This window comes from Anas platyrhynchos, chromosome 4 (assembly GCF_047663525.1).
Source record: "Anas platyrhynchos isolate ZD024472 breed Pekin duck chromosome 4, IASCAAS_PekinDuck_T2T, whole genome shotgun sequence".
In the NCBI taxonomy this organism is placed as follows: Eukaryota; Metazoa; Chordata; class Aves; order Anseriformes; family Anatidae; genus Anas; species Anas platyrhynchos.
The window spans coordinates 71,322,870-71,336,119 of NC_092590.1; the positions used below are offsets into that span (position 1 = coordinate 71,322,870).

At 42.7% G+C, this 13,250-nt stretch overlaps 1 protein-coding gene across 2 annotated transcripts; it reads right to left on the reverse strand.

Moving 5' to 3' along the window:
- Positions 1–364: 364 nt before the first annotated feature.
- On the reverse strand, positions 365–12,729 carry LOC101793524 (NELL2-interacting cell ontogeny regulator 1). 2 transcript variants are annotated; one of them, XM_038178671.2, is made up of 4 exons: positions 12,706–12,729; positions 7,555–7,699; positions 5,607–5,695; positions 365–1,085 (listed from the first exon to the last, which is right to left on the reverse strand). In XM_038178671.2, the coding sequence occupies exons 1-4, from the start codon at positions 12,712–12,714 to the stop codon at positions 1,014–1,016; spliced, it is 315 nt and encodes a 104-aa protein (XP_038034599.1). In that variant the 5' UTR covers positions 12,715–12,729; the 3' UTR covers positions 365–1,013. The 2 variants fall into 2 exon arrangements, with proteins under 2 accessions (XP_038034599.1, XP_071893937.1); XM_072037836.1 differs by lacking the exon at positions 12,706–12,729 and adding an exon at positions 9,923–10,082.
- Positions 12,730–13,250: the final 521 nt, after the last annotated feature.

Below are 13,250 nucleotides of genomic sequence, written 5' to 3' on the forward strand. Positions count from 1 at the left end.
CTAGAACAAGATGGGGAAGACCCAACTGCTAGAAAAGCCAAGAAACTCTGAGAAAACATTCTGCTATAACCAGGATCAGCTGAAGCCCTCTAAAGGCAGCCCAGCACCTGGCAGAGCAGTATTTGTGTCACCTCTCTCATCCACTCCCATTAAAGTCCCACTGGTTTAGTTAAAGAGTTAAGGCCACAGGCAGGAACCTTCTTCCAAATTCAGCTGGAGAGGTTTTGGCCTTCTGGAAAGGCTGCCAGCAAGGCTGCAAAGTCATGGTCTTATTCTCCTTTTTTTGCTCTTCCCATTTGATCTGCTAGGATGGAGTTATTTAGAGATATGGTGGGTTAAGAATGGAGTGTCCAGGGAAGAAGGGTAAGAAATTAAAGGTTTTAATTAAAGAAGACAACACTCTTACATGGCATGTCAGAAATTCAGCACAAAGGTATAAGCTGTTTTGGTCCAAGTACAGCACACGTATACCTCCTCGTAACACATGCCTCTTTCAGCTGATATAACTACAAGATGCCTGAACGTGGCCACAGCACAGACAACAAACAGAAAGGATTTCCATCATCTTTAATAAACAGGCAAAACCTACAGAGACCACAATTACCTGTCTCAATATAATTGGGGAAGTTGCCACAGAGGTATGCTCATATTAGAGACCAAAACCAGCTGCTGCTGTCTCTAGAGCACCGCTGGCCATATTTATCCTGTGGGTTACACTTGGCCAACTCTGATTTAAAAATCAAAGCATGTAAATTTCCCCCCTCCCGCTCTAATGCCAAGTAGCAGATTTACCGAACTGAGCCCTTACTGGCAACCCATTGGATATGAAAAGAGGACTTAAAAATAAATAAATAAATAAAAATAACCAGAACAGACAAATACATTAGACACAACCCCCCAGTATCCCAGTACAGTGGGGTGTACGTGCTTGCAACATGAACCCCATAAAGCTGTATTTTATACAGCTGCATTTTAAAAACCGCTGAACAGGTGATACAGTTGGCCTCCTGGATTCAGTTCAGCAGATTTGCAGCTACACAGTCACACAGATTTCTCTTTTCCACCTGAAGAAGCAGAGTTTCTGTCTGTAAGAGGGGGGGACAAAAGCAACATCAAAAACAAAGTGTCAGCACTGTGAAACTAATTAACTCCCAAAGAAAAACCCATTTTACTTTTGTTCTAAGATTTGGGCTTGGTTTTATGAGATGATGCTTATGGTAACAAATAAGAGCTATTGCTTACTGGTCTGCAAAGCAATTTAACTTTTGCATGATTAATTCTCTTACTGACAAGGCAGTACTTCCTGTGACATGGAGAAATTCAGCCTGGTGCATATTTATGTTTTTCTCATTAGTGCATTCAATATGAGTCTTGAAAGTTACACAGAGAAAGTGAGGCATAATTTAACTCTGTTTTAACTTCTCTTGCTTCACTACTGTTGTGGTTAATATGCTGTTAGGGCATAAAAGAGAAAATTAGTGCTGAGCAAGCATATGGAAATCATAGTTCAAACATGTGATGGGATCACTGGCTTTAAAGAAAGGGGTCCCAAGCCTGTAAGAACAGAAGCTTACCCAGCTGAAATGGGGTTCATCCACACCAAGACTGGTGCCTGCCAGCAACAAGGGTGAATTGGGATCTTTCCCACTGAGAACCTTCCCAAGACAGAGCTGGGTATGATCTAAAAGGTCCACAACCTCTCAGCCTACCTGTGCAAGAGAGGGCTGAGAACAGGACAGGGACAGCACGACTGCATAAGGGAAATGTGGGAATCCTTCCCCTCTAGCACACACATGCTTTGCTTTGCTTTGCTTGTCTGTTTGGAGCACTTCTGATTTCAGTAGATGCATGATGGAGCACAGAGCTGCCTGACACCAACATCGTATCTTCATCTATTATATGCAGTCATCTCTGTCTGTCATGCGCTGGAGCTGTATCTGGGAATCAGTCTGATCAGAGAGAACCTCCTTATTGCTGTGGGACACACCAGCTGGGGGAAGTCTACTTGCCAAATTAATCTCTACTGGTGTAACCAGTTGCATGGAAAAGGACATTACCAAGACTACCAGCTCTAAATACCAGTGAAATCCACCTTCATTCTGCCTGCCTTGTGATTTTGGTATGAGATGGGAAGGCCATGTGATTAAAGGCTATATCTTAAAAGCTGTGATATCTATGGACCCACATCAACGACAGGTCCTTAGAGCACAGCTGGGCATAAACATCTGCTTATAACCTGCCTTCTTAGTACAAGATGAGGCATTTATTGGTGAGTTTCCTTTCCCAGCTGATAACTCACTAAACATAGCCTTGTCTTACTATATTAAACCAGATATCACTTTTGATTATTTCAGCTGCCCTGCAAGACTGGAAAGATCTGATCAGACTTTGCTAATCACCTAAAAGACACTCAATCACCACCTTCTAACCATCACCTTGACATCATTTGCAGTGGTTTGAATAAGGGAGGTTGACAGCATGCCAACAGCTTTGGAGTTAAGCCCCACGGCTGCTTACCACCTTATATATCTTTAATAACATTTCCAAGCCTTTGTTTTTACTTTCATGGGCACATCTAACTTAATGGGCTTTGAATGTTCCAAATAACCACTGACAGTTTAGGAAGAAATAAAGAACAGAATGAATGGCAGTAAATACAGCTTTACTGACTGTTTTGTGAGCATGATCACAAAACCATTTACACAGAGATTGGTTATTATCCCCCAGTGGGTTAAAGCACATCAAAGGGAAAAAAAAAAAAAATCAGGGCAGGGCTCAGACTCTCAACCTACAAAAAGAGATCTAAGTTCCAGCTAAAAATGCATTTTCTCAGCTTTTTTAAGGTGTAGCACAATGCCCACTGGTTAACTCTGAAAAATGGATTGGGATTTTGAAAGTGTTTATAGCACAGACATACAGTGAATCGTGTAGCCCACAGACAGGCTTTGTCTTATGGGAGTTGTTTTATCACCTGCTTCCTGCTGGCCTCTGTCTCGAGCAGCTTGCTAATGCAGTAGGGAGCTGGCTGGGGGCTGGTGGAATGGTTTTGATGGTAACAGCTCCCTCCCAACAGTAAAAGAGCCCTCTGCTAGTTCATGATCAGAGCTGCACCTGCCAGGTACTGCGCTTTGGTTACGTGAGTGGAAAATCACAGGTATTCCTGTAAAAGATTGCCTAGAGTTGGTTACTGCTGTTAAAACAACTAATCCACCTGGCAGCCTGCTCCCAGAGGCAGCAGCAACAAAAGCAGTATGCAGAGGTGGCAAATAGATCTGGTATCTGCCCAGGCAGCAGCCAGCCTCTCAGAGGGGCTGGGACCCTTCTCTTACCACATAAGTAAAAGGCAGCCAGTCTGTCAATCAGTAAAGGATCAGCACACCCGTGTAGGTTATAGGCATTTCTAGTCCTGTAAAAGGACGAGGATATAGCCTATGGCCTACATAAAATGCTGCGTGACCTATGGTAAAGTCAGTTTGCTTTGTCAAACACCATGCAGATCAACACAGAGCCAAATTAACTGTGAAAACTCTGAGTTGTGCAATAAAATGATACCGTCTCCACCATGCTGAATTGCATAGTGAGACTAGCAGGAGGAATTAAGTGGGAATTTTCTCTCTGAGCTTTTGGGAATCCCTCCCCCTCCAACACAGTTAGGAGCTGCTTAGTCATCATCTAAAATTCCTGCCTGCAAACAAAAGGGAGTTTTTCAAGGAAATGAGTGTCTCTAGCGGGAATATTAACAAAGGGCATTGTATTTTCGGGACAGCAACATTTGCCCCACTCAGCAGCAAAGCAGACCAAAATAGTCAAACATAAAATATATATGTGGCTGAAAGTAATTGTCCTAAAACTCCCAGTTTGCATCAAATTGGGCCACAGAAGAATAATAAAACTAAGTACTGAAACAGTGTAGAAGGCAGTTATATGAGCCAAGAAGTCCTCAACTATTAAATATTTCCATGTCTTTTGAAGATGTAGGCAGAATTCCTAGCTTACTGACTAGAATAGGCCTGTCCTACCCAGAGGCCTTCAAGGATCCCAATATGGCTTCAATTATTTAGATTTTAAAGTGGCAAGGAAGTGATAGATTTGTAATGAGAATGTATCATGTAGCCACATTTTCAGCCTTGTCAAATCTACAGCTGCAAAACTCAACTATAGGACATTCCTCTCAGCTGAGCATTTTTCCTTGTTTCCTCTCCTTGGCTGTCTTTCATTTTTATTTTTACTTTTAGATATTAAAATACAGTTGCTGTTCTGGGGGCTATGCAGCTCAGTCTTCATTGTTACCACCCAGATTTGGATACCTTTATTTTATAAAGCTTTACGCTTGGTATGAAAGCTGTAGGTGTCACAAAGGTCACTGCCATAGCCAGACAACCAGAGAAGATGTTAGTAGTTGAGATATTTTTGAATCAAGATTTATAAATTCTAGCAAAAAGTTGAAAAGCTTGTAACAGAAGGAAAAGGTGTGCTAGAACCACTTTTCAGCACAATCTGAACATCCTGTTTTGGCTGTATACAGTACTCAGCAGATGTATGCATTAACAGGATTTCTCCATGAAGGAGCCCAAAATACATCTGACCTGTATTTATTGAACAGATTTTGTTTAACTGTAAATCTGCTACATACTAATTTGGTTCTGCTCGAATGTTTGTTTCTTATAGTACATCACAATTCAAGGCATCTTTATTCCTACAGCTGCATTTTCATCCAAATGTCATGGACCCTGCTTGGAGTTACTTCAAACCATTCTTCAAAAATGCCAGTTTGCAAGCTTTGAACTGCGAATGACCTTGTCCATAGATAAGAATAGCAAAAAAGTTTGAGTGCCTTCTGCTGAAAAAATCTGTGCAAGAGTGCAGATATAGCACTTTAGCAAAAGTGTACATGGGAGGTAGGGGAAAAGATACCCTCCCAAGACACTGCTATCTGACAGCAGCTGGGATACAGCTAGTCACAGATTGCAGGCTGCAGTAGCAAGAGACAGATTCAACTTCACTCACAGAAGGAAGATACCAACCTTGGCAAATTCTCCACTCTGACTGCAAGCCAAACAAGTTTCATCCTCAATGCTGCTCTACTTTGTGGTATTTTTCATCATTATGGAATCAGAGCAATGTGAAAAATATCTATGAGATGATGTTTCCTCCCTTAGCCTCTCCCCAGGGGCAGAAGCATGTTATTTTATTTTAGTATGTTTTTTTTTGTTTGAGCTGACTCTCATTTTCGGTAATAAATGTAAATGATGCTGTGACCTTACTCCCTCTGACATAAACACAAGGGTGTGCACTCAGCATTTGGAATGAGAACAGCAGTGCTAATGGCTCTAACTTGGCCAAGAGAAGGATAAAGAGCTAAGGACTGTCAGTTCACTTTTATAAACTTCCTAGTTTCTCTGATAACGTGATAACCCAAGTGAGAAGAATTCCACATTACTGACCAGAGAGGTGAGATGTAATTACCCAGCATCACCTTAGAATATAGGACAGTACAGTTCAATGACAGTGTCTTGTGCAAAAATCATACAATTTATCTACTCCTACCCACAGCACTTTCTTTCATATTAAGAAAAAAAAAAAAAAAAAGGTGAATGTTTCCTTACCCGTGTGTCTAAATTATATGCTGTCTTCTTTAAATCCTGTAGAGCCCTCTGCATGAACTCAAACGCATGGCAATCAACACAGGGGCGGCCTAGGAGAGCATTTAGCAGAGAACATAGCATGAGCTATTAAGAAGAAGGAGTAAACAGAGATCTTGAGCATGATGAAGAACTACAGAAAAAGGTCCACAATGAATACCAATGTATGTACTCTTACACAATCCAGGTTTTTGCAATTGGTCCATCGTGATGGTCCATCCAGCGTCTCAGTGGCAAAAGAATTACATTAACAAATTTGCATTAAAAATATCATGTTTTCTTCCCTTTCCTTCCTCCTTCACTGCTGTTCCCTTCATCCTCCTATATCTCTTCTCCTCCCCCTTTCCACTATCTTTCTTCTCTTGTCACAGCTCACAGAAGTGTGGAAATGCTAAACCCATAACTCGAGTCCTCCATTTTGTTCCACTAACCCTGACCACATGCTCAACCTCATCTTCTCTAAAGATGATCTCTACAACCACGGTCCTGTTCCCAGGAAAAATCTGTCTCCTAATCTCACAAATTTGAGCATTAAATAGAAAGCTAATGGAATACAATTGAGATCGTTATCACTAAGACAGATCACTAGGACTCCAACTTTGAATATGATACAGCTTTGTCAAAAGCTAGTGAAGCAAGCAGCAGATAAACACAATGCCCTGTGATTAGAGGGCACTGCTGATAAACAAAACGGCTGCATTTTGGAATAATTGCAGTGTTTAAGATATCTAGATAATCCACACTTAAGGTCACAAGGCTTGCTTTGCCTTGATCATCATGTATCACAAAGCTGCTCTGTAACAAATAGCAGTACAGAGACTGAACAAATCCAGACACGATAAAATGTCTCAGAATCATCAGCCTCTACACATGCTCTTATTTGCTTCTCAGTGCCTGTGCCTCTCTGACAACTTCATAGGCAATAACTACACGAATGAGGAATTCTGAGCACAGGCTTAGCTTGCTCTTTGAAGTATGGTAAGGAAGAAAGGATAAAACCTGAAGTAAGGGTATCCTGCAGTGACTGTCAGCCTATTCTGCAAACACTTGATACTTGACTGATTACTACATGCCTCTGATAAGCTGGCCTCCAGCTCATGACCTGTGTGCTAACCAGCAGAGAGGGATCCTGGCTGCGGGAGAGAAGGAGGCTGCCAGATTCTTTAACTGACTAGGGAAAAGAGAAAAGAAAATAAAAAATAAAAAGAAAAAAGAAAAAAAAAAAAAAAGAGAGAAAAAAATACACCAAGCAGCACTAAAGACTTCTTCTCCCATCATTATACTACCACCCAGCCTTAGTGTTATCATTTATGCACCAGACAAAAGGAGAGGACAGCACTTTCCACACCAACAACTTGATGCATGGACCTGTCATTATGTTTATGACATAAATTAAACCCAACACAGATTAGCAAAGGAGAATTAGGTGGTTGAAGGCAGCAAGGCTAAGAGCTGACAAGTTGTGCTTTCTTGGCATCTTCACTGTGAAATTTTAAAATAAAAAGCACTGAATTCATTAGAGCAGACATTACCAAGAATGAAAGATGTAATGAGGGGTCAACATCAGTTGAAAAAAGTAAGTCTCAAGAATGTCTCTGAAAAGCAAAGAGGGTGACTCATGGCATAGAAAAAGCCAACACAATGAAAGGGCTGCACAAAATACAAGGTGCAGAACATCACCAGATTTCAGGTTTAGCAAGACAGCAACAGGCAGGAGACAAGAATAAGAAACTAGAGAGCCTTGGATGCAGGAGGAAAACAGTATGAAAGTTCAGGTTGTGGCTTTAAAACAACATAAGTAAGACATTTCCAAAACAGTTTGAATTATTTGGACAAGCTTCACTGATGTGGTGTCCTGCAACATTAAAGCTACAGTACAGGTTGTGTGAGAGGACTGTAGGGTGGTACATACTTTCAGCTGGTATGGCTGTTCCTGCTTCTTGATCAGATCTAACAGGCTCCATGAGGAGTAGTGCAGCCACAAGAACGAAAGGAACTGTAAGGACCACTCTTCTCAGAAGGCAGGGTGCCAGCATCTTGGGAACGGGTGCTTCTCTCTTTATCAAGAGACACAAACAAGTCAGGGAGGAACATTATAGATACCAGGGTTTTGTTACAAAGAACTTTATGTTCCTGATAGCTAAAGCATTGTCAGACTTCCTTTAAAAGAAAAAATAATAATTAAAAAAGTAATAATAATCTAAAAAAAAAAAAAAAAAAGGCAATCAGAAGATCTATAGCACAGTCAGACATTCTCTGTACTTTTCCAATACTGCACGTAACACACAGCTGGGAGAGAATGTCCCTAGACATGGAGGAGAAAATGAGAAGTCCCTAGACAGCTTTTATTTTTGTGAGAAAGCCAGGATGCCAGAAACTTTACCCACTCTGTGACTCCAGTCTTTTTTTCTAACTGTATGAACACAGACCAGCACATGAGTTTGGGCAGCTGGTCCACTGTTAGACCTTGAGATCAAGCCTCTAAGGATTATAGAGCTACCTGAAATGGATCTGTCCCTCAAAATGAGTTTTTTACCCACTGGCTTGCTTTATTGGTGTCTCATCTATTCACTAGAATAATAACTAAAGCTAACCACTATCATTAACTACACACAACACTGATCGTAAAAACTTACTCCATTATGAAAATAGCTGAAAGAAAAGACTTTTGTTAAACTTCTACAAATTCATAGGCGGAGTGGTAAATAATCAAAAAAGTTTCCCTTCCTGATCTGAGTTTCAGATTTGTTGCAGCCATCCATTTGTTCCTGAATATCACAGCCAGCCCACACCATGTCCGGACAACAGGTACAATCTGGTCCCACAACACCCACCCTTTCTCACAGAGGTAATGTGTTTGATAAGTACACAGGCTTCAAATGAAGTGTTTTCTTGATCCAACAAGTAAACTGTTCAGATCAAGAGGAAACACAGAAAACTTGGATTGGTTTAACCCGCAAACGCCTATTTGAGATTTCAATCACAAGCCTCAAGCATCCTGGCGAACTACTAGGGTGGTCCTTAGTTCAGCCAAGTTTACCTTCCGGTCCTGTTTGTTCAAAGGAAAGAAGAAAAAAAAATCAAATAGGGTTGTAAAAACACAATAAAATCCACATGAAGATTTTCTTTAGCTGAGTCCAGGAAAGCAGTACAACAGGCTGTTTCTTCCTGTTTTTGAAGTACATATTAATTGAAAGATGTTGCACAAGAATGTCAAACCCACATGTGCTGAATGCAGGAGTACAGCCTTCTCCAGAACAGCCTGTATTTCACATTTGGAGGTGTAACAGAGGGAGGCAGGAAGGGAAAGGTTTTTCCTTATCTTGCCACAAACAGAATGAAACGAGTCTGCTCTTCAATATGTGCAAAGCCACTGTTTCAGACACAGCTAATTTTGCACAAACACTTGCAGCATGTGCAAACCAGCAATTTATCCAGGAAAGGTGAGCATTACACATCTCCTTTCTGTGCACTTCAATCTACATGTAAGGACAGGGATGTTTCAGAAGCAAGAAATACACATGCACAGAGTCACAAACACATTTGGGCCCATAGCAAGTAACACATCTGGTAATGTAATTCCTGGAACACCAGAACTGGGTTTCCTATTCCTCCCACTATTTAGAAGTGATCTGATGTGATGTTTTTTCTTATTCCTTCAATCCTTAGGATAAAGTAATTTAAATCATAACAAGTGGCTTGGGTTTTTGGTTTTTTTTTTTTTTTTTTTTTTTTTTTGGTTTTTGTTTTTGTTTTTGTTTTTTTTTCTGTTTTAGCTAATGGTGACCTGTGATCAAAGCAAGTACAATCAAAGGCATGAGGCTTTGCAACAGGATGCAGCAGAGTGTTTCTGAGTAACAGCACGTCAGGATAACACCAGCCTCCTTTGAAAGTACCTAATGCAGAAGCCTGCTGGTCAGTAGGACGGGAGGCTGTTCTCATTGTGGACTACCAGTGCTATAGAGGTTCAGAAAACAAGGCGGATACTGTTAAACTTTTTCAAGGTACCTTACACGTTGCCCACCCCAGCCTCAGCTCAGCTTCACACGTGAGCCCTGCTGCAAAATAATTGCTCCCTGAGTGCAGCCATCACCTCAGGCCACATCTAAGTCCTGCCTCCTAGGAATATTGTGGGAATTTGCTATCTGCAAGGAACAATCACGACAGGCTTCCAGGGTGGTCTCTCGCAGCAATGCATCTGGGAACGGAGACAGATGTGTGCGAGGTCTTCTGTGAAAGAGAAAAGTCACCCCCTCCAACAAAGGAAAAAAAATCAGTACCTGATCTCTCTCTCGCCTTTGTGATGCTCTCTTTGAAATGGCCGCTGCAAACTGCTAACAGAACAAGTGCAGCTTTTCTGAGCATGTGCACTGTCTCTTTTTAACCTTCCCTGAAAGAGGTTATTACTATGGGGAGATTTCTGCCATGGCAACAATGCAGAGCACTGCAGCACACAGCACAGATTTAAAGAGGAACAGGCTGTGTCTCCTATGGCTGGGGAAGGAGGTTTCTGCTTTGACACAGGAGTCTCAGCACTGACTGACCTGCTGTGGGTACGTTTTTTTAAGCTGGACCATTTGATTCACCTTTCTTCATGTCCACAGAGTGGTTTTCCCCCGGTCTGCTCAGCTGGATGTGGTGCCTGATTCGAGCAACTTGCTCTCTCGTGCCTGAAAATAACCATGACGAATGACACCTGCGTTATGGGAAGCAAGGGAAAGCTATAGGATTGCACTCGGGAACTGCAGGGCATGTCACAGCTGAGGTTTTGGTGAAGGCCAGGAATTGTTCAGCCCGTCTGCCATGGGAGTGGTTCTGGGTTACAGGGGTTGTACCACTTGTGCCTGGATGTTTCCACGATCCCAGGCTCAGAGCTGTCAGAAACAGCTGCAAGTGTGCAGGCGCTTAAACTCCGAGGGGGGCCCTGAGTCTGAATTCAGAGCACACCTTACCCCCATTTTCCAGCCTGTTCCCTTTTCAAGCCCCACCAGCTCCATCCTAAAACACACTGATGGCATTCCTGCTGAATGCATACAGGAGCGGAGCACAGATCACAGAGTGCTTCTGTCAAAGCAAAGCTGACTTCAGGGGTCTCATCTCCTCCCCAAAACACACTTCCCACCACAAATGAGGCACTACCAGTTGGTGTTGAAGAGAGAATGAGTGCAGCTGAGGGCAGGCGCAGTGCTGGGAAGCATGAACAGCCCTTCAAAGGGGCTGTGCCCTCTGTTTGCTTTTAGCCAGTTCAATAGGGACTCGGTCTTAAATGCTCTCAGGGCAAAAGCTGGGGGCACTCAGCCTCGGGAAGGTCAGGCACACAGTCTTTGCCATCAGCAGAATTATGACTAAATTGCTGGCTAACATTTTTTTCTTTTCCATGTGCTCTAAATCCCATCTCTCCTGTACAGCCCTAGGGGAAAGTTTTGTTCCCATTAATTCAACTTTTGAAGTCAGATGCTCAGATTTCCGATTTCTCAGTGTGTAACTCTGGTGTGATGCAAAGTTACTGCATCTGTGAGCAGTGTCAAGGGAGGATTAATGATAGTGCTTCCTTTCTTATACATCACAAAAACAGAAGGAAGGGGAAAATATTTTTTTAGAGGCTGTTCTTTTGGGCAAACAAGATCTAGCATTGGTCTTGCAGAGATAACCATATAGGATTTGGTCTGATTAAGTATCTGCCTATACACAAATTACAAATGCAAAACTTTATTCATGATCACTGGCAGCCATCTAATCTCACTTCTTGGCCTGTCTTCCTGATAAATAGCATACATACACACATATATACATACATACGTGCCTTTTCTTAACCTGTGCTCTTGATCATTCCCAGCAAATCTTATTCTCCCAAGTCCCATCCTTTTTCTGTCACAACAGGAACATCTAGCAGCGAGCCACTAGTAGCTTGGTTGTTATCCCTGATTTATTTTTCCAGAGCTTCCGACTACTTACTAAATTTTAAAAAAAGATAAATCTGCTTTTGTCATTCCTAGCTGTCTGGTCCAAAATCTTCTTGTCTTGCTTCCTTTTTGGTGCTTTCACCACATTTGCTCTTTATTCACCTTTCCCCATTCTGTACCAGGTTGAGCATTGGCTTCCCTCTTCGCAGAAGCTCATATTTTCTCAAATGAAAAAATATCATTTTACTGAAGTGGAAGCTTTCCACAGAGGAGGAAGACACCCCACTTAAGGATATTTTCACTTGAAAAAAAGTTTTAAAAAAAAATCATTTGACATTTCAAATTGATCATTTCTGGCTTTCTGCTTCAAAATTATTTCCTTCTTAAACCTACGCTAAACAGAGTAAAAATACATTTCATGCTTGGTTAATGAAACTGAAGAGTGGGAGCAGCTCTTACCTTAAGGGTATTGGAGCCCATCCCCACCAGGACGGTACAACCACGATAAAACCTTTCCTAGTTTTACTTCCCTCTCGCAGGAGGCGTGGGTGGTGCAGATGCAAGCCCTAGGGTACCCAAAACTGCAAGCACACACCAGGACTGGGGTGGCACAGCAGTGCTCAGTGGGGATTTTGCTGGCTGTGCCCGAAGCTGCAGTGATGGTCACGTAGCAGCTCGGGCTGAGTGTGAAAAGTGACATTTGGGTGGAAGCTGGAAGGTCCCAGCTCCCCTGCTGCCCTGCGGGGATCATTCATGAGGTGAGCAGTGAGATTTTATAGTTTCTTTTTATGATGAAGTCGAACGTAATGGATTTCTGTTCGAGATCCCCAGCAGCTAGAAAACATCAAAGCAGTGCTTCTGAGATTTCAATTTTTCATCTTGATAGCACATGTTTTGATACTATAAATATTTCTGTGGGATTGGGAGGAAAGCTTGAGCCTTTTCGTCTAAGCCTCTTCACTGCTTGGTCTCTCCTTGGCTCTTAAATCTAATACTCTGTCATGGCAGAAAACTTTCTTCCCTCACTAAAGATAACAGATTCTGTCACTTCTCCTGCAGACACTTCCATGCTTTCTCACAGCCTGCCCTCTCAATCACGGCAAAAATCTCCCCACGAAGGTACCATCTTGTCCTCCATCAGCCCCCCTTCTCAGCTTTACCTCTGCCATGAATCCTGCGGAGCGCGGCCACCTGGCAGAGCCTGGGGAAAAAGCTGGCTGCGACTGCTGACGGCATGCAAATGTGCTCGTTATACCAATATCACACTGTCTCACACCTCTCCCCGGCTCCCCCCTCGTCGTCCCACCTCAACGCCGGCCTGCGAACGCTGCAGGGCAGGCGCCGTGTTTGCACTTGTTGGCACAGCACCGCGCGGCTGGAGTGTTGATTGAGGCTCTCGGGCAGATGCGAGGGATAACGATGCCAAACTCCCTCGTGCTGATCGCTCTGTCCCACTCTGATATCCGAGCTATTTGCAGAGCAAGCCTCTTACTCTCCTTCCAATTTAAAGCTCCTGGGAAGTGTCAGAGTGGCCAGAATGAGAAACAAAGCCTTCCTTTGTTCCCTGAACAGGTCTTGCATGTGTTGGTAGCAGCAAATAATTGAAATGGTCCTTCCTTCCACTTTCCCCACCAGTAATTTTAGGAATGATCTCCTTGTCAGTGACTGTGATTCCTGCAGTCCCTATCTGTCCAATTATGGCTCA

Excerpts from the sequence above, each read along its gene's own strand:
- LOC101793524 (XM_038178671.2), bottom strand. Across the intron at positions 5,696-7,554 it reads AACAGCCATACCAGCTGAAA|GCCGCCCCTGTGTTGATTGC; the intron begins GTATGTACCACC and ends ATGCTCTCCTAG. Across the intron at positions 1,086-5,606 it reads CATATAATTTAGACACACGG|ACAGAAACTCTGCTTCTTCA; the intron begins GTAAGGAAACAT and ends CCCCTCTTACAG.